This window comes from Hyla sarda, unplaced genomic scaffold, assembly GCF_029499605.1.
Source record: "Hyla sarda isolate aHylSar1 unplaced genomic scaffold, aHylSar1.hap1 scaffold_481, whole genome shotgun sequence".
NCBI lineage: Eukaryota > Metazoa > Chordata > Amphibia > Anura > Hylidae > Hyla > Hyla sarda.
The window spans coordinates 44,836-65,382 of record NW_026610493.1 but is presented as its reverse complement, the minus strand read 5'-3'; the positions used below and the strand labels follow the sequence as shown (position 1 = coordinate 65,382).

The 20,547-nt window shown below is 45.5% G+C and overlaps 1 protein-coding gene across 3 annotated transcripts in view; it reads right to left on the bottom strand.

Moving 5' to 3' along the window:
* LOC130336618 (zinc finger protein 768-like) overlaps window positions 1-20,547 on the bottom strand; it is a 55,245-nt gene that overhangs the window by 22,408 nt on the left and 12,290 nt on the right. Inside the window, exons 3-7 of one of the 3 annotated variants that reach the window (XM_056553921.1) lie at window positions 8,623-8,749; window positions 8,434-8,525; window positions 8,278-8,356; window positions 7,657-7,748; window positions 7,431-7,539 (exon numbers count right to left, since the gene is read on the bottom strand). In XM_056553921.1, coding sequence (XP_056409896.1) covers window positions 7,431-7,539; window positions 7,657-7,748; window positions 8,278-8,356; window positions 8,434-8,525; window positions 8,623-8,749 — 499 coding nt within the window. Of the gene's footprint in view, window positions 1-7,430; window positions 7,540-7,656; window positions 7,749-7,897; window positions 8,022-8,277; window positions 8,357-8,433; window positions 8,526-8,622; window positions 8,750-20,547 lie in introns of those variants that run through there. The other 2 variants (XM_056553922.1, XM_056553923.1) reach the window with 2 other exon arrangements.

The following is a 20,547-nucleotide window of genomic DNA, read 5'->3' as shown; positions in this document are numbered from 1 at the left end:
AGGTTTTTTAATCAACCACAAAATGTCCATTTTGAACCCTTCTCAGGCAGTGGAATTCTTGGGGTTACTAAGTCTTCCTCCTAAGAAACTGAAGGTAATTCAAAAATATCTCTACGTTCCAGTGCTCGAATTATGGGTCTTCTTTCAGGCTCAATTCAAGCAAATGTTCCAGCCCCTTTACATTACAGGGCACTTCAACGACTGAAAATCCAAGACCTGAGAGAAGGTCTGGGTTAGTCAGACGAGATCCTTCTTTCTGCAGACGCCAGAGAAGAACTTCTTTGGTGGTTACATCACATACAGGAATGGAACGGCAAAACAATATTCAACGTCAAACCAGAACTTGTCTTAGAATCAGACGCCAGTCTCAATGGTTGGGGGGTGCTTGATGCGGATCTTTATCTACAGTAGGGAAATGGCCCCCACAGAAGCTCAATTACATATCAATGGTTTAGAACTTTTGGCTTTTTAGCTTTGAAAACATGTCACATTGTTGCCTACTTCATCGTATGGACGACCTTTCTGCAGTCCAATATATCAATGGTCTGGGAGGGATGACCTCGAAAGCCCTAAACAACATTACCAAAGTACTCTGGCACTTCTGCCTAGACAAATCAGTCATTTTGAAGGTGGAATAACTTCCGGAACTTTCCAACCAAGTAGAGGATTGGAATTCCCGTTATTTCACTGATTTCAGCAATTGGAGGTTGGATCCTTTGATTTTTTAATGGATCAATCTTCTTTGGGGTCCCCTTCACTTGGATCTTTTTGCTTCTCATCTCAATCGAAAGCTCCAACATTTCTTCAGTTGGTGTCCAGACCCAGAAGCCTTGGGTGTAGATGTCCCAGATGTGGCCCTCAGATATCCTATATGCATTTCCTTCTTCCACTCTTATTCCCAGAGTTCTCTGTTGTTTCAGAAAGTGACCATTGTCTTCATCCCCCGTGAAGGCCAGCTCAATCTTTGTTCCTTCAAATTCTGGGGATGATCATAGATATTCCTCGGATCATTCCATCTCATCCTTCTCTTCTTCTAGACCTATTCGGGAATCCTCATCCTCTCATATTATCCGATTAACTTCCTGGTTGCTTGGCGGATTTGGGGTCATCCAATCTTATCGCTCAGCTATATATCTTTCTTCCATGCCCCTCTTGAATCCATCCTTAGTGGCAAACATCCTCTGACTGGAAAATTAATGAAGCCAGAAAACCGGATAGGGGCAAAATGAGCCAGAGTCACTATCTGATTCCGGTCGGCTCATTTAAATGAATGAAATGCTGGACCGGGTCCTGCTGGGATCCGAGATCCGATCCCCATATAGCCAAAATGTAGTGTGAACCCAGCCGTATCCATGTTTTATTCTACGATCCAATGAAAGAGGCGGAGTTTCTAAGGACATCAGACTATATCAATGTATTGATTGGTTATTCTATGGAGCTTTCACCTAGTAAAAGTTCTCTCTCTGTACGATTACCATTTAACTATTCTGCTGCTGGTATTTCAGTAGAAGAAAGATATAGCACAATGTGAGCCTCCTGTCTATATTATCCGTCACCAAATATAGGAAAATCTACAATTTATCTTAACATTCCTGTTAGGCTTAAATCACACATACGGTTATTAATAATAAAAGGGGAACGTCACCCCGAGACATAGTATCCTCTATCCAGTCATCATCATCATCCAGTCATGTCTATAGAGATCATCATCATCATCCAGTCATGTCTATAGAGATCATCATCATCATCCAGTCATGTCTATAGAGATCATCATCATCATCCAGTCATGTCTATAGAGATCATCATCATCATCCAGTCATGTCTATAGAGATCATCATCATCATCATCATCCAGTCATGTCTATAGAGATCATCATCATCATCCAGTCATGTCTATAGAGATCATCATCATCATCCAGTCATGTCTATAGAGATCATCATCATCATCCAGTCATGTCTATAGAGATCATCATCATCATCATCCAGTCATGTCTATAGAGATCATCATCATCATCATCATCCAGTCATGTCTATAGAGATCATCATCATCATCATCCAGTCATGTCTATAGAGATCATCATCATCATCATCCAGTCATGTCTATAGAGATCATCATCATCCAGTCATGTCTATAGAGATCATCATCATCATCCAGTCATGTCTATAGAGATCATCATCATCATCCAGTCATGTCTATAGAGATCATCATCATCATCATCATCCAGTCATGTCTATAGAGATCATCATCATCATCATCATCCAGTCATGTCTATAGAGATCATCATCATCATCATCATCCAGTCATGTCTATAGAGATCATCATCATCATCCAGTCATGTCTATAGAGATCATCATCATCATCCAGTCATGTCTATAGAGATCATCATCATCATCCAGTCATGTCTATAGAGATCATCATCATCATCCAGTCATGTCTATAGAGATCATCATCATCATCATCCAGTCATGTCTATAGAGATCATCATCATCATCATCCAGTCATGTCTATAGAGATCATCATCCAGTCATGTCTATAGAGATCATCATCATCATCCAGTCATGTCTATAGAGATCATCATCATCATCATCATCCAGTCATGTCTATAGAGATCATCATCATCATCCAGTCATGTCTATAGAGATCATCATCATCATCCAGTCATGTCTATAGAGATCATCATCATCATCCAGTCATGTCAATAGAGATCATCATCATCATCCAGTCATGTCTATAGAAATCATCATCATCATCCAGTCATGTCTATCGAGATCATCATCATCCAGTCATGTCTAAAGAGATCATCATCATCATCATCCAGTCATGTTCATAGAGATCATCATCTTCATCATCCAGTCATGTCTATAGAGATCATCATCCAGTCATGTCTATAGAGATCATCATCATCATCATCATCCAGTCATGTCTATAGAGATCATCATCATCATCATCCAGTCATGTCTATAGAGATCATCATCATCATCATCCAGTCATGTCTATAGAGATCATCATCATCCAGTCATGTCTATAGAGATCATCATCATCATCATCCAGTCATGTCTATAGAGATCATCATCATCATCATCCAGTCATGTCTATAGAGATCATCATCATCATCATCCAGTCATGTCTATAGAGATCATCATCATCATCATCATCATCATCCAGTCATGTCTATAGAGATCATCATCATCCAGTCATGTCTATAGAGATCATCATCATCATCATCATCCAGTCATGTCTATAGAGATCATCATCATCATCCCGTCATGTCTATAGAGATCATCATCATCATCATCAGACATGTCTATAGAGATCATCATCATCATCATCATCCAGTCATGTCTATAGAGATCATCATCATCCAGTCATGTCTATAGAGATCATCATCATCATCCAGTCATGTCTATAGAGATCATCATCATCATCCCGTCATGTCTATAGAGATCATCATCATCATCATCCAGTCATGTCTATAGAGATCATCATCATCATCCAGTCATGTCTATAGAGATCATCATCATCATCCAGTCATGTCTATAGAGATCATCATCATCATCATCATCCAGTCATGTCTATAGAGATCATCATCATCATCATCATCCAGTCATGTCTATAGAGATCATCATCATCATCATCCAGTCATGTCTATAGAGATCATCATCATCCAGTCATGTCTATAGAGATCATCATCATCCAGACATGTCTATAGAGATCATCATCATCATCATCATTCAGTCATGTCTATAGAGATCATCATCATCATCCAGTCATATCTATAGAGATCATCATCATCATCATCCAGTCATGTCTATAGAGATCATCATCATCATCATCATCCAGTCATGTCTATAGAGATCATCATCATCATCATCATCCAGTCATGTCTATAGAGATCATCATCATCATCCAGTCATGTCTATAGAGATCATCATCATCATCATCCAGTCATGTCTATAGAGATCATCATCATCATCATCATCATCATCCAGTCATGTCTATAGAGATCATCATCATCATCCAGTCATATCTATAGAGATCATCATCATCATCATCCAGTCATGTCTATAGAGATCATCATCATCATCATCCAGTCATGTCTATAGAGATCATCATCATCATCCAGTCATGTCTATAGAGATCATCATCATCATCCAGTCATGTCTATAGAGATCATCATCATCATCCAGTCATGTCTATAGAGATCATCATCATCATCCAGTCATGTCTATAGAGATCATCATCATCATCATCATCCAGTCATGTCTATAGAGATCATCATCATCCAGTCATGTCTATAGAAATCATCATCATCATCCAGTCATGTCTATAGAGATCATCATCATCATCATCATCCAGTCATGTCTATAGAGATCATCATCATCATCCAGTCATGTCTATAGAGATCATCATCATCATCATCATCCAGTCATGTCTATAGAGATCATCATCATCATCCAGTCATGTCTATAGAGATCATCATCATCATCATCATCCAGTCATGTCTATAGAGATCATCATCATCATCCAGTCATGTCTATAGAGATCATCATCATCATCATCCAGTCATATCTATAGAGATCATCATCATCATCATCCAGTCATGTCTATAGAGATCATCATCATCATCCAGTCATGTCTATAGAGATCATCATCATCATCATCCAGTCATGTCTATAGAGATCATCATCATCATCATCATCATCCAGTCATGTCTATAGAGATCATCATCATCATCATCATCCAGTCATGTCTATAGAGATCATCATCATCATCATCCAGTCATATCTATAGAGATCATCATCATCATCATCATCATCCAGTCATGTCTATAGAGATCATCATCATCATCATCATCCAGTCATGTCTATAGAGATCATCATCATCATCCAGTCATGTCTATAGAGATCATCATCATCATCCAGTCATGTCTATAGAGATCATCATCATCATCCAGTCATGTCTATAGAGATCATCATCATCATCATCCAGTCATGTCTATAGAGATCATCATCATCATCCAGTCATGTCTATAGAGATCATCATCATCATCATCCAGTCATGTCTATAGAGATCATCATCATCATCATCCAGTCATGTCTATAGAGATCATCATCCAGTCATGTCTATAGAGATCATCATCATCATCCAGTCATGTCTATAGAGATCATCATCATCATCATCATCCAGTCATGTCTATAGAGATCATCATCATCATCCAGTCATGTCTATAGAGATCATCATCATCATCCAGTCATGTCTATAGAGATCATCATCATCATCCAGTCATGTCTATAGAGATCATCATCATCATCATCATCATCCAGTCATGTCAATAGAGATCATCATCATCATCCAGTCATGTCTATAGAGATCATCATCATCATCATCATCATCATCCAGTCATGTCTATAGAGATCATCATCATCATCCAGTCATGTCAATAGAGATCATCATCATCATCCAGTCATGTCTATAGAGATCATCATCATCATCCAGTCATGTCAATAGAGATCATCATCATCATCATCCAGTCATGTCTATAGAGATCATCATCATCATCCAGTCATGTCAATAGAGATCATCATCATCATCCAGTCATGTCTATAGAGATCATCATCATCATCCAGTCATGTCAATAGAGATCATCATCATCATCCAGTCATGTCTATAGAGATCATCATCATCATCATCATCCAGTCATGTCTATAGAGATCATCATCATCATCATCATCATCATCCAGTCATGTCTATAGAGATCATCATCATCATCATCATCATCATCCAGTCATGTCTATAGAGATCATCATCATCATCATCATCATCATCCAGTCATGTCTATAGAGATCATCATCATCATCATCATCATCATCCAGTCATGTCTATAGAGATCATCATCATCATCATCATCATCATCCAGTCATGTCTATAGAGATCATCATCATCATCATCATCATCATCCAGTCATGTCTATAGAGATCATCATCATCATCATCATCATCATCCAGTCATGTCTATAGAGATCATCACCCAGTCACCTCTATGTGCAGTCTCCTCCCTCAGGTCCTGACTATACATAACACAGGGGATCCCTGGGGCCTGAAGGGTTAATGTAATGTAGATCTAAGGTGGAGCCTCCCCTGAAGAAACCTCTGAATTCCCTCTGTAATCCATTATTACATTCCTGGGGTAACACCTCCTGGCATTATTACATTCCTGGGGTAACACCTCCTGGAATTATTACATACCTGGGGTAACACCTCCTGGAATTATTACCTACCTGGGGTAACACCTCCTGGCATTAGTACATACCTGGGGTAACACCTCCTGGCATAATTACATTCCTGGGGTAACACCTCCTGGCATTATTACATATCTGGGGTAAAACCTCCTGGAATTATTACATATCTAGGGTAACACCTCCTGGCATTATTACATACCTGGGGGTAACACCTCCTGGAATTATTACATATCTGGGGTAACACCTCCTGGCATTATTACATACCTGGGATAACACCTCCTGGCATTATTACATACCTGGGGTAACACCTCCTGGAATTATTACATACCTGGGGTAACACCTCCTGGAATTATTACATTCCTGGGGTAACACCTCCTGGAATTATTACATACCTGGGGTAACACCTCCTGGCATTATTACATACCTGGGGTAACACCTCCTGGCATTATTACATACCTGGGGTAACACCTCCTGGAATTATTACATACCTGGGGTAACACCTCCTGGAATTATTACATTCCTGGGGTAACACCTCCTGGCATTATTACATACCAGGGGTAACCCCGCCTGGCATTATTACATACCTGGGGTAACACCTCCTGGCATTATTACATACCTAAGGTAACACCTCCTGGCATTATTACATACCTGGGGTAACACCTCCTGGCATTATTACATACCTGGGGTAACTCCTCCTAGAATTATTAAATACCTGGGGAAACACCTCCTGGCATTATTACATACCTGGGGTAAAACCTCTGGGAATTATTACATACCTGGGTTAACACCTCTGGGAATTATTACATACCTGGGGTAACATCTCCTGGAATTATGACATACCTGGGGTAACCCCTCCTGGCATTATTACATACCTGGGATAACACCTCCTGGCATTATTCCATACCTGGGGTAACACCTCCTGGAATTATTACATACCTGGGGTAACACCTCCTGGAATTATTACATACCTGGGGTAACACCTCCTGGAATTATTACATACCTGGGATAACACCTCCTGGCATTATTACATACCTGGGGTAACACCTCCTGGCATTATTACATACCTGAGGTAACACCTCCTGGAATTATTACATACCTGGGATAACACCTCCTGGCATTATTACATACCTGAGGTAACACCTCCTGGAATTATTACATACCTGGGGTAACACCTCCTGGCATTATTACATACCTGGGGTAACACCTCCTGGAATTTCCTCCTTCACTTCCCTCATACACGGGTGATGGCCCCTCATCCTCTCTTCTTCATCCTCCACTTTATTATTAGTCAGATCTCCCCCCTGATGTGACATATAGAACAATTCACTACAATACAGCAGACAGGAGGAGCTACAGAGACCCCCAAAATCTATGACTGCAGGACCCCCCTATAGAGATATAGGATCAGCCTCATCTACCTGATGCTTCTCTGGGACATTTCCCTCTGGAAAGTCCTGGGAATACAGAGGGCGGGGACACCTCTCGGGTGGATTTCTATCCATGACTCCATCTGTAGGGAACACACAGGGAATGAATACATCACCTCCTCTATATCCATCTGTAGAGAACACACAGGGATAGAACAGATTGTGATCAGATGATGGGTGTAGTAGTATCTAGGGGAACAATTACAACAAATGAAAGTCTCCTCCTTCTTACGCTGCTCATCGGTCATGACACCCGTCTCCTCCTCCTTACACTGCTGATCGGCCATGACACCCGTCTCCTCCTCCTCCTCCTTACGCTGCTCATCGGCCATGACACCCGTCTCCTCCTCATTACACTGCTGATTGGTCATGACACCCGTCTCCTCCTCATTACACTGCTGATCGGCCATGACACCGTCTCCTCCTCCTCCTCCTTACGCTGCTCATCGGCCATGACACCCGTCTCCTCCTCATTACACTGCTGATCGGTCATGACACCCGTCTCCTCCTCCTCCTCCTTACACTGCTGATCGGCCATGACACCCGTCTCCTCCTCCCCCTCCTTACACTGCTGATCGGCCATGACACCCGTCTCCTCCTCCCCCTCCTTACACTGCTGATCGGCCATGACACCCGTCTCTTCCTCTTCTTCATCTATAACCTTAACTTTAATATCCATCAGATCTTCACCCTAAATAGACAAGAAAAGGGTGAAATTAACTTGGGTTCAATCACTTTATATTCTGAGGAGACTTTAGGGTCATCTACCTGATGGTTCTCTGGGACATTTCCCTCTGAACAGTCCTGGGAATACAGAGGGCGGGGACACCTCTCGGGAATATTTCTATCAATGACTCCACCTGTGGGGAACACACAGGGAATGAATACATCAGTGCTGGATAGATTTCTATGTTACTTGGTAGTGAGAGTGTTATCTTTATATATGTCTCTTCTTACCTTGTGATGTGAGGGGCCGGTGATCCTCCATCATGACTATGTCCTGGTACAGATCCTTGTGTCCTTCTACATACTCCCACTCCTCCATGGAGAAATAGACCGCCACATCCTGACACCTTATAGGAACCTGACACACAATGATACCGTCATCACCAGACCCCTCCATTACATGTCCCAGCAGTGTCACCTCTCTATTCATCACCAGACCCCTCTATTACTGTATAATGTCCCAGCAGTGTCACCTCTCTAATCATCACCAGACCCCTCCATTACTGTATAATGTTCCAGCAGTGTCACCTCTCTAATCACCAGACCCCTCCATTACTGTATAATGTCCCAGCAGTGTCACCTCTCCAGTCATCACCAGACCCCTCCATTACTGTATAATGTCCAGCAGTGTCACCTCTCTAATCATCACCAGACCCCTCCATTACTGTATAATGTCCCAGCAGTGTCACCTCTCCAGTCATCACCAGACCCCTCCATTACTGTATAATGTCCCAGCAGTGTCACCGCTCTAATCATCACCAGACCCCTCCATTACTGTATAATGTCCCAGCAGTGTCACCTCTCCAGTCATCACCAGACCCCTCCATTACTGTATAATGTCCCAGCAGTGTCACCTCTCTAATCATCACCAGACCCCTCCATTACTGTATAATGTCCCAGCAGTGTCACCTCTCTAATCATCACCAGACCCCTCCATTACTATATAATGTCCAGCAGTGTCACCTCTCTAATCATCACCAAACCCCTCCATTACTGTATAATGTCCCAGCAGTGTCACCTCTCCAGTCATCACCAGACCCCTCCATTACTGTATAATGTCCCAGCAGTGTCACCTCTTTTATCATCACCAGACCCCTCCATTACTGTATAATGTCCCAGAAGTGTCACCTCTCCAGTCATCACCAGACCCCTCCATTACTGTATAATGTCCCAGCAGTGTCACCTCTCTAATCATCACCAGACCCCTCCATTACTGTATAATGTCCCAGCAGTGTCACCTCTCATCACCAGACCCCTCCATTACTGTATAATGTCCCAGCAGTGTCACTTCTCTTCACCAGACCCCTCCATTACTGTATAGTGTCCCAGCATTGTCATCTCTCTTCACCAGACCCCTCCATTACTGTATAGTGTCCCAGCAGTGTCACCTCTCTTCACCAGACCCCTCCATTACTGTATAGTGTCCCAGCAGTGTCACCTCTCTAATCATCACCAGACCCCTCCATTACTGTATAATGTCCAGCTGTGTCACCTCTTCAGTCATCACCAGACCCCTCCATTACTGTATAATGTCCCAGCAGTGTCACCTCTCCAGTCATCACCAGACCCCTCCATTACTGTATAATGTCCAGCAGTGTCACATCTCTAATCATCACCAGACCCCTCCATTACTGTATAATGTCCCAGCAGTGTCACCTCTCCAGTCATCACCAGACCCCTCCATTACTGTATAATGTCCAGCAGTGTAACCTCTATAATCATCACCAGACCCCTCCATTACTGTATAATGTCCCAGCATTGTCACCTCTCTAATCATCACCAGACTCCTCCATTACTGTATAATGTCCTAGCAGTGTCACCTCTCTAATCATCACCAGACCCCTCCATTACCGTATAATGTCCCAACAGTGTCACCTCTCTAGTCATCACCAGACCCCTCCATTACTGTATAATGTCCAGCAGTGTCACCTCTCCAGTCATCACCAGACCCCTCCATTACTGTATAATGTCCCAGCAGTGTCACCTCTCTAGTCATCACTAGACCCCTCCATTACTATATAATGTCCCAGCAGTGTCACCTCTCTAATAATCACTAGACCCCTCCATTACTGTATAATGTCCCAGCAGTGTCACCTCTCTAATAATCACTAGACCCCTCCATTACTATATAATGTCCCAGCAGTGTCACCTCTCCAGTCATCACCAGACCCCTCCATTACTGTATAATGTCCAGCAGTGTCACCTCTCCAGTCATCACCAGACCCCTCCATTACTGTATAATATCCCAGCAGTGTCACCTCTCCAGTCATCACCAGACCCCTCCATTACTATATAATGTCCCAGCAGTGTCACCTCTCCAGTCATCACCAGACCCCTCCATTACTAAATAATGTCCAGCAGGGTTACCTCTCCAGTCATCACCAGACCCCTCCATTGCTGTATAATGTCCCAGCAGTGTCACCTCTCCAGTCATCACCAGACCCCTCCATTACTGTATAATGTCCCAGCAGTGTCACCTCTCATCACCAGACCCCTCCATTACTATATAATGTCCCAGCAGTGTCACCTCTATAATCATCACCAGACCCCTCCATTACTGTACAATGTCCCAGCAGTGTCACCTCTCTAATCATCACCAGACCCCTCCATTACTGTATAATGTCCCAGCAGTGTCACCTCTCTAATCATCACCAGACCCCTCCATTACTGTATAATGTCCCAGCAGTGTCACCTCTCTAATCATCACCAGACCCCTCCATTACTGTATAATGTCCAGCAGTGTCACCTCTATAATCATCACCAGACCCTTCCATTACTGTATAATGTCCCAGCAGTGTCACCTCTCATCACCAGACCCCTCCATTACTATATAATGTCCCAGCAGTGTCACCTCTCCAGTCATCACCAGACCCCTCCATTACTGTATAATGTCCCAGCAGTGTCACCTCTCCAGTCATCACCAGACCCCTCCATTACTGTATAATGTCCAGCAGTGTCACCTCTCCAGTCACCACCAGACCCCTCCATTACTGTATAATGTCCCAGCAGTGTCACCTCTCCAGTCATCACCAGACCCCTCCATTACTGTATAATGTCCAGCAGTGTCACCTCTCATCATCAGACCCCTCCATTACTGTATAATGTCCAAGCAGGGTCACCTCTCCAGTCATCACCAGACCCCTCCATTACTGTATAATGTCCCAGCAGTGTCACCTCTCCAGTGATCACCAGACCCCTCCATTACTATATAATGTCCCAGCAGTGTCACCTCTCCAGTCATGACCAGACCCCTCCATTACTGTATAATGTCCAAGCAGTGTCACCTCTCATCACCCGACCCCTCCATTACTGTATAATGTCCCAGCAGTGTCACCTCTCTAATCATCACCAGACCCCTCCATTACTGTATAATGTCCCAGCAGTGACACCTCTCATCACCAGACCCCTCCATTACTGTATAATGTCCCACCTCTCCAGTCATCACCAGACCCCTCCATTACTGTATAATGTACCAGCAGTGTCACCTCTCCAGTCATCACCAGACCCCTCCATTACTGTATAATGTCCCAGCAGTGTCACCTCTCCAGTCATCACCAGACCCCTCCATTACTGTATAATGTCCCAGCAGTGTCACCTCTCCAGTCATCACCAGACCCCTCCATTACTGTATAATGTACCAGCAGTGTCACCTCTACAGTCATAACTAGACCCCTCCATTACTGTATAATTTCCCAGCAGGGTCACCTCTCTAGTCATCACCAGACCCCTTCATTACTGTATAATGTTCCAGCAGTGTCACCTCTCATCACCAGACCCCTCCATTACTGTATAATGTCCAGCAGTGTCACCTCTCCAGTCATCACCAGACCCCTCCATTACTGTATAATGTCCAGCAGGGTCACCTCTCCAGTCATCACCAGACCCCTCCATTACTGTATAATGTCCAGCAAAGTCACCTCTCCAGTCATCACCAGACCCCTTCATTACTGTATAATGTCCCAGCATTCCCAGCAGTGTCACTTCTCCAGTCATCACCAGACCACTCCATTACTGTATAATGTCCCAGCAGTGTCACCTCTCTAATCATCACCAGACCCCTCCATTACTGTATAATGTCCCAGCAGTGTCACCTCTCCAGTCATCACCAGACCCCTCCATTACTGTATAATGTCCAGCAGTGTCACCTCTCCAATCATCACCAGACCCCTCCATTACTGTATAATGTCCAGCAGTGTCACCTCTCATCACCAGACCCCTCCATTACTGTATAATGTTCCAGCAGTGTCACCTCTCCAGTCATCACCAGACCCCTCCATTACTGTATAATGTCCCAGCAGTGTCACCTCTCTAGTCATCACCAGACCCCTCCATTACTGTATAATGTCCAGCAGTGTCACCTCTCCAGTCATCACCAGACCCCTCCATTACTGTATAATGTCCCAGCAGTGTCACCTCTCATCACCAGACCCCTCCATTACTGTATAATGTCCAGCAGTGTCACCTCTCTAATTATCACCAGACCCCTCCTTTACTGTATAATGTCCCCCAGGGTCACCTCTCCAGTCATCACCAGACCCCTCCATTAATATATAATGTCCCAGCAGTGTCACCTCTCCAGTCATCACCAGACCCCTCCATGTCCCAGCAGTGTCACCTCTCATCACCAGACCCCTCCATTACTGTATAATGTCCCAGCAGTGTCACCTCTCTAATCATCACCAGACCCCTCCATTACTGTATAATGTCCCAGCAGGGTCACCTCTCCAGTCATCACCAGACCCCTCCATTACTGTATAATGTCCCAGCAGTGTCACCTCTCATCATCAGACCCCTCCATTACTGTATAATGTCCCAGCAGTGTCACCTCTCCAGTGATCACCAGACCCCTCCATTACTGTATAATGTCCCAGCAGTGTCACCTCTCTAGTCATCACCAGACCCCTCCATTACTATATAATGTCCCAGCAGTGTCACCTCTCTAATAATCACTAGACCCCTCCATTACTGTATAAATGTCCCAGCAGGGTCACCTCTCTAGTCATCACCAGACCCCTCCATTACTGTATAATGTCCAGCAGGGTCACCTCTCCAGTCATCACCAGACCCCTCCATTACTGTATAATGTCCCAGCAGGGTCACCTCTCTAATCATCACCAGACCCCTCCATTACTGTATAATGTCCCAGCAGTGTCACCTCTCCAGTCATCACCAGACCCCTCCATTACTGTATAATGTCCAGCAGTGTCACCTCTCCAGTCATCACCAGACCCCTCCATTACTGTATAATGTCCCAGCAGTGTCACCTCTCATCACCAGACCCCTCCATTACTATATAATGTCCCAGCAGTGTCACCTCTATAATCATCACCAGACCCCTCCATTACTGTACAATGTCCCAGCAGTGTCACCTCTCCAGTCATCACCAGACCCCTCCATTACTATATAATGTCCCAGCAGTGTCACCTCTATAATCATCACCAGACCCCTCCATTACTGTACAATGTCCCAGCAGTGTCACCTCTCTAATCATCACCAGATCCCTCCATTACTGTATAATGTCCCAGCAGTGTCACCTCTCCAGTCATCACCACACCACTCCATTACTGTATAATGTCCAGCAGTGTCACCTCTATAATCATCACCAGACCCCTCCATTACTGTATAATGTCCCAGCAGTGTCACCTTTCCAGTCATCACCAGACCCCTCCATTACTGTATAATGTCCCAGCAGTGTCACCTCTCCAGTCATCACCAGACCCCTCCATTACTGTATAATGTCCAGCAGTGTCACCTCTCTAATCATCACCAGACCCCTCCATTACTGTATAATGTCCCAGCAGAGTCACCTCTCTAATCATCACCAGACCCCTCCATTACTGTATAATGTCCCAGCAGAGTCACCTCTCTAACTATCACCAGATCCCTCCATTACTGTATAATGTCCCAGCAGTGTCACCTCTCCAGTCATCACCAGACCCCTCCATTACTGTATAATGTCCAGCAGTGTCACCTCTCCAGTCACCACCAGACCCCTCCATTACTGTATAATGTCCAGCAGTGTCACCTCTCTAATCATCACCAGACCCCTCCATTACTGTATAATGTCCCAGCAGTGTCACCTCTCTAATCACCACCAGACCCCTCCATTACTGTATAATGTCCCAGCAGTGTCACCTCTCCAGTAATCCCCAGACCCCTCCATTACTGTATAATGTCCCAGCAGTGTCACCTCTCTAATAATCACCAGACCCCTCCATTACTGCATAATGTCCCAGCAGTGTCACCTCTCCAGTAATCCCCAGACCTCTCCATTACTGTATAATGTCCCAGCAGTGTCACCTCTCTAATCATCACCAGACCCCTCCATTACTGTATAATGTCCCAGCAGTGTCACCTCTCCAGTAATCCCCAGACCCCTCCATTACTGTATAATGTCCCAGCAGTGTCACCTCTCCAGTCATCACCAGACCCCTCCATTACTGTATAATGTCCAGCAGTGTCACCTCTCCAGTCATCACCAGACCCCTCCATTACTGTATAATGTCCAGCAGTGTCACCTCTCATCACCAGACCCCTCCATTACTGTATAATGTCCAGCAGTGTCACCTCTCTAATCATCACCAGACCCCTCCATTACTGTATAATGTCCCAGCAGTGTCACCTCTTCAGTCATCACCAGACCCCTCCATTACTGTATAATGTCCCAGCAGTGTCACCTCTCCAGTCATCACCAGACCCCTCCATTACTGTATAATGTCCCAGCAGTGTCACCTCTCCAGTCATCACCAGACCCCTCCATTACTGTATAATGTCCCAGCAGTGTCACCTCTCCAGTCATCACCAGACCCCTCCATTACTGTATAATGTACCAGCAGTGTCACCTCTCCAGTCATCACCAGACCCCTCCATTACTATATAATGTCCCAGCAGTGTCACCTCTATAATCATCACCAGACCCCTCCATTACTGTATAATGTCCCAGCAGTGTCACCTCTATAATCATCACCAGACCCCTCCATTACTGTATAATGTCCAGCAGTGTCACCTCTCCAGTCATCACCAGACCCCTCCATTACTGTATAATGTCCCAGCAGTGTCACCTCTCTAATCATCACCAGACCCCTCCATTACTGTATAATGTCCAGCAGTGTCACCTCTCTAATCATCACCAGACCCCTCCATTACTGTATAATGTCCCAGCAGTGTCACCTCTCCAGTCATCACCAGACCCCTCCATTACTGCATAATGTCCCAGCAGTGTCACCTCTCATCACCAGACCCCTCCATTACTGTATAATGTCCCAGCAGTGTCACCTCTCCAGTCATCACCAGACCCCTCCATTACTGTATAATGTCCCAGCAGGGTCACCTCTCTAATCATCACCAGACCCCTCCATTACTGTATAATGTCCAGCAGTGTCACCTCTCCAGTCATCACCAGACCCCTCCATTACTGTATAATGTCCAAGCAGTGTCACCTCTCCAGTCATCACCAGACCCCTCCATTACTGCATAATGTCCCAGCAGTGTCACCTCTCATCACCAGACCCCTCCATTACTGTATAATGTCCCAGCAGTGTCAACTCTCCAGTCATCACCAGACCCCTCCATTACTGTATAATGTCCCAGCAGTGTCACCTCTCCAGTCATCACCAGACCCCTCCATTACTGTATAATGTCCAGCAGAGTCACCTCTCCAGTCATCACCAGACCCCTCCATTACTGTATAATGTCCATCAGTGTCACCTCTCCAGTCATCACCAGACCCCTCCATTACTGTATAATGTCCGCCAGTGTCACCTCTCATCACCAGACCCCTCCATTACTGTATAATATCCCAGCAGTGTCACCTCTCCAGTCATCACCAGACCCCTCCATTACTGTATAATGTCCAGCAGTGTCACCTCTCTAATTATCACCAGACCCCTCCATTACTGTATAATGTCCCCCAGGGTCACCTCTCCAGTCATCACCAGACCCCTCCATTAATATATAATGTCCCAGCAGTGTCACCTCTCCAGTCATCACCAGACCCCTCCATGTCCCAGCAGTGTCACCTCTCATCACCAGACCCCTCCATTACTGTATAATGTCCCAGCAGTGTCACCTCTCTAATCATCACCAGACCCCTCCATTACTGTATAATGTCCCAACAGGGTCACCTCTCCAGTCATCACCAGACCCCTCCATTACTGTATAATGTCCCAGCAGGGTCACCTCTCCAGTCATCACCAGACCCCTCCATTACTGTATAATGTCCCAGCAGTGTCACCTCTCCAGTCACCACCAAACCCCTCCATTACTGTATAATGTCCCAGCAGTGTCACCTCTCATCACCAGACCCCTCCATTACTGTATAATGTCCCAGCAGTGTCACCTCTCCAGTCATCACCAGACCCCTCCATTACTGTATAATGTCCCAGCAGTGTCACCTCTCATCACCCGACCCCTCCATTACTGTATAATGTCCAGCAGTGTCACCTCTCTAATTATCACCAGACCCCTCCATTACTGTATAATGTCCCCCAGGGTCACCTCTCCAGTCATCACCAGACCCCTCCATTAATATATAATGTCCCAGCAGTGTCACCTCTCCAGTCATCACCAGACCCCTCCATGTCCCAGCAGTGTCACCTCTCATCACCAGACCCCTCCATTACTGTATAATGTCCCAGCAGTGTCACCTCTCCAGTCATCACCAGACCCCTCCATTACTGTATAATGTCCAAGCAGTGTCACCTCTCATCACCAGACCCCTCCATTACTGTATAATGTCCCAGAAGTGTCACCTCTCCAGTCATCACCAGACCCCTCCATTACTGTATAATGTCCCAGCAGTGTCACCTCTCTAGTCATCACCAGACCCCCCATTACTATATAATGTCCCAGCAGTGTCACCTCTCTAATAATCACTAGACCCCTCCATTACTGTATAATGTCCCAGCAGGGTCACCTCTCTAGTCATCACCAGACCCCTCCATTACTGTATAATGTCCCAGCATTGTCACCTCTCCAGTCATCACCAGACCCCTCCATTACTGTATAATGTCCCAGCAGTGTCACCTCTCCAGTCATCACCAGACCCCTCCATTACTGTATAATGTCCCAGCAGTGTCACCTCTCATCACCAGACCCCTCCATTACTATATAATGTCCCAGCAGTGTCACCTCTATAATCATCACCAGACCCCTCCATTACTGTACAATGTCCCAGCAGTGTCACCTCTCTAATCATCACAAGACCCCTCCATTACTGTATAATGTCCAGCAGTGTCACCTCTCTAATCATCACCAGACCCCTCCATTACTGTATAATGTCCCAGCAGTGTCACCTCTCTAATCATCACCAGACCCCTCCATTACTGTATAATGTCCCAGCAGTGTCACCTCTATAATCATCACCAGACCCCTCCATTACTGTATAATGTCCAGCAGTGTCACCTCTCCAGTCATCACCAGACCCCTCCATTACTGTATAATGTCCCAGCAGTGTCACCTCTCCAGTCATCACCAGACCCCTCCATTACTGTATAATGTCCCAGCAGTGTCACCTCTCCAGTCATCACCAGACCCCTCCATTACTGTATAATGTCAGGCAGTGTCACCTCTCCAGTCATCACCAGACCCCTCCATTACTGTATAATGTCCAGCAGTGTCACCTCTCCAGTCACCACCAGACCCCTCCATTACTGTATAATGTCCCAGCAGTGTCACCTCTCCAGTAATCACCAGACCCCTCCATTACTGTATAATGTCCCAGCAGTGTCACCTCTCCAGTCATCACCAGACCCCTCCATTACTGTATAATGTCCCAGCAGTGTCACCTCTCCAGTCATCACCAGACCCCTCCATTACTGTATAATGTCCCAGCAGTGTAACCTCTCTAATCATCACCAGACCCCTCCATTACTGTATAATGTCCAGCAGTGTCACCTCTCATCACCAGACCCCTCCATTACTGTATAATGTCCCAGCAGTGTCACCTCTCCAGTCATCACCAGACCCCTCCATTACTGTATAATGTCCAGCAGTGTCACCTCTCTAATCATCACCAGACCCCTCCATTACTGTATAATCTCCCAGCAGTGACACCTCTCATCACCAGACCCCTCCATTACTGTATAATGTCCCACTTCTCCAGTCATCACCAGACCCCTCCATTACTGTATAATGTACCAGCAGTGTCACCTCTCCAGTCATCACCAGACCCCTCCATTACTGTATAATGTCCACCAGTGTCACCTCTCCAGTCATAACCAGACCCCTCCATTACTGTATAATGTCCCAGCAGGGTCACCTCTCCAGTCATCACCAGACCCCTACATTACTATATAATGTCCCAGCAGTGTCACTTCTCCAGTCATCACCAGACCCCTCCATTACTGTATAATTTCCCAGCAGGGTCACCTCTCTAATCATCACCAGACCCCTCCATTACTGTATAATGTCCAGCAGTGTCACCTCTCCAGTCATCACCAGACCCCTTCATTACTGTATAATGTCCCAGCATTCCCAGCAGTGTCACCTCTCCAGTCATCACCAGACCCCTCCATTACTGTATAATGTCCCAGCAGTGTCACCTCTCTAATCATCACCAGACCCCTCCATTACTGTATAATGTCCCAGCAGTGTCACCTCTCCAGTCATCACCAGACCCCTCCATTACTGTATAATGTCCAGCAGTGTCACCTCTCTAATCATCACCAGACCCCTCCATTACTGTATAATGTCCCAGCAGTGTCACCTCTCATCACCAGACCCCTCCATTACTGTATAATGTCCAGCAGGGTCACCTCTCCAGTCATCACCAGACCCCTCCATTACTGTATAATGTCCAGCAGTGTCACCTCTCCAGTCATCACCAGACCCCTCCATTACTGTATAATGTCCAGCAGTGTCACCTCTCATCACCAGACCTCTCCATTACTGTATAATGTCCAGCAGTGTCACCTCTCTAATTATCACCAGACCCCTCCATTACTGTATAATGTCCCCCAGGGTCACCTCTCCAGTCATCACCAGACCCCTCCATTACTGTATAATGTCCAGCAGTGTCACCTCTCATCACCAGACCCCTCCATTACTGTATAATGTCCAGCAGTGTCACCTCTCATCACCAGACCCCTCCATTACTGTATAATGTCCAGCAGTGTCACCTCTCTAATTATCACCAGACCCCTCCATTACTGTATAATGTCCCCCAGGGTCACCTCTCCAGTCATCACCAGACCCCTCCATTACTGTATAATGTCCAGCAGTGTCACATCTCTAATCATCACCAGACCCCTCCATTACTGTATAATGTCCCAGCAGTGTCACCTCTCCAGTCATCACCAGACCCCTCCATTACTGTATAATGTCCAGCAGTGTAACCTCTATAATCATCACCAGACCCCTCCATTACTGTATAATGTCCCAGCATTGTCACCTCTCTAATCATCACCAGACTCCTCCATTACTGTATAATGTCCTAGCAGTGTCACCTCTCTAATCATCACCAGACCCCTCCATTACTGTATAATGTCCCAACAGTGTCACCTCTCCAGTCATCACCAGACCCCTCCATTACTATATAATGTCCTAGCAGTGTCACCTCTCTAATCATCACCAGACCCCTCCATTACTATATAATGTTCCAGCAGTGTCACCTCTCCAGTCATCACCAGACCCCTCCATTACTGTATAATGTCCAGCAGTGTCACCTCTCCAGTCATCACCAGACCCCTCCATTACTGTATAATGTCCCAGCAGTGTCACCTCTCTAGTCATCACCAGATCCCTCCATTACTATATAATGTCCCAGCAGTGTCACTTCTCTAATAATCACTAGACCCCTCCATTACTATATAATGTCCCAGCAGTGTCACCTCTCTAATAATCACTAGACCCCTCCATTACTGTATAATGTCCCAGCAGTGTCACCTCTCCAGTCATCACCAGACCCCTCCATTACTGTATAATGTCCAGCAGTGTCACCTCTCCAGTCACCACCAGACCCCTCCATTACTGTATAATGTCCCAGCAGTGTCACCTCTCTAATAATCACTAGACCCCTCCATTACTATATAATGTCCCAGCAGTGTCACCTCTCCAGTCATCACCAGACCCCTCCATTACTGTATAATGTCCCAGCAGTGTCACCTCTCATCACCAGACCCCTCCATTACTGTATAATGTCCCAGCAGTGTCACCTCT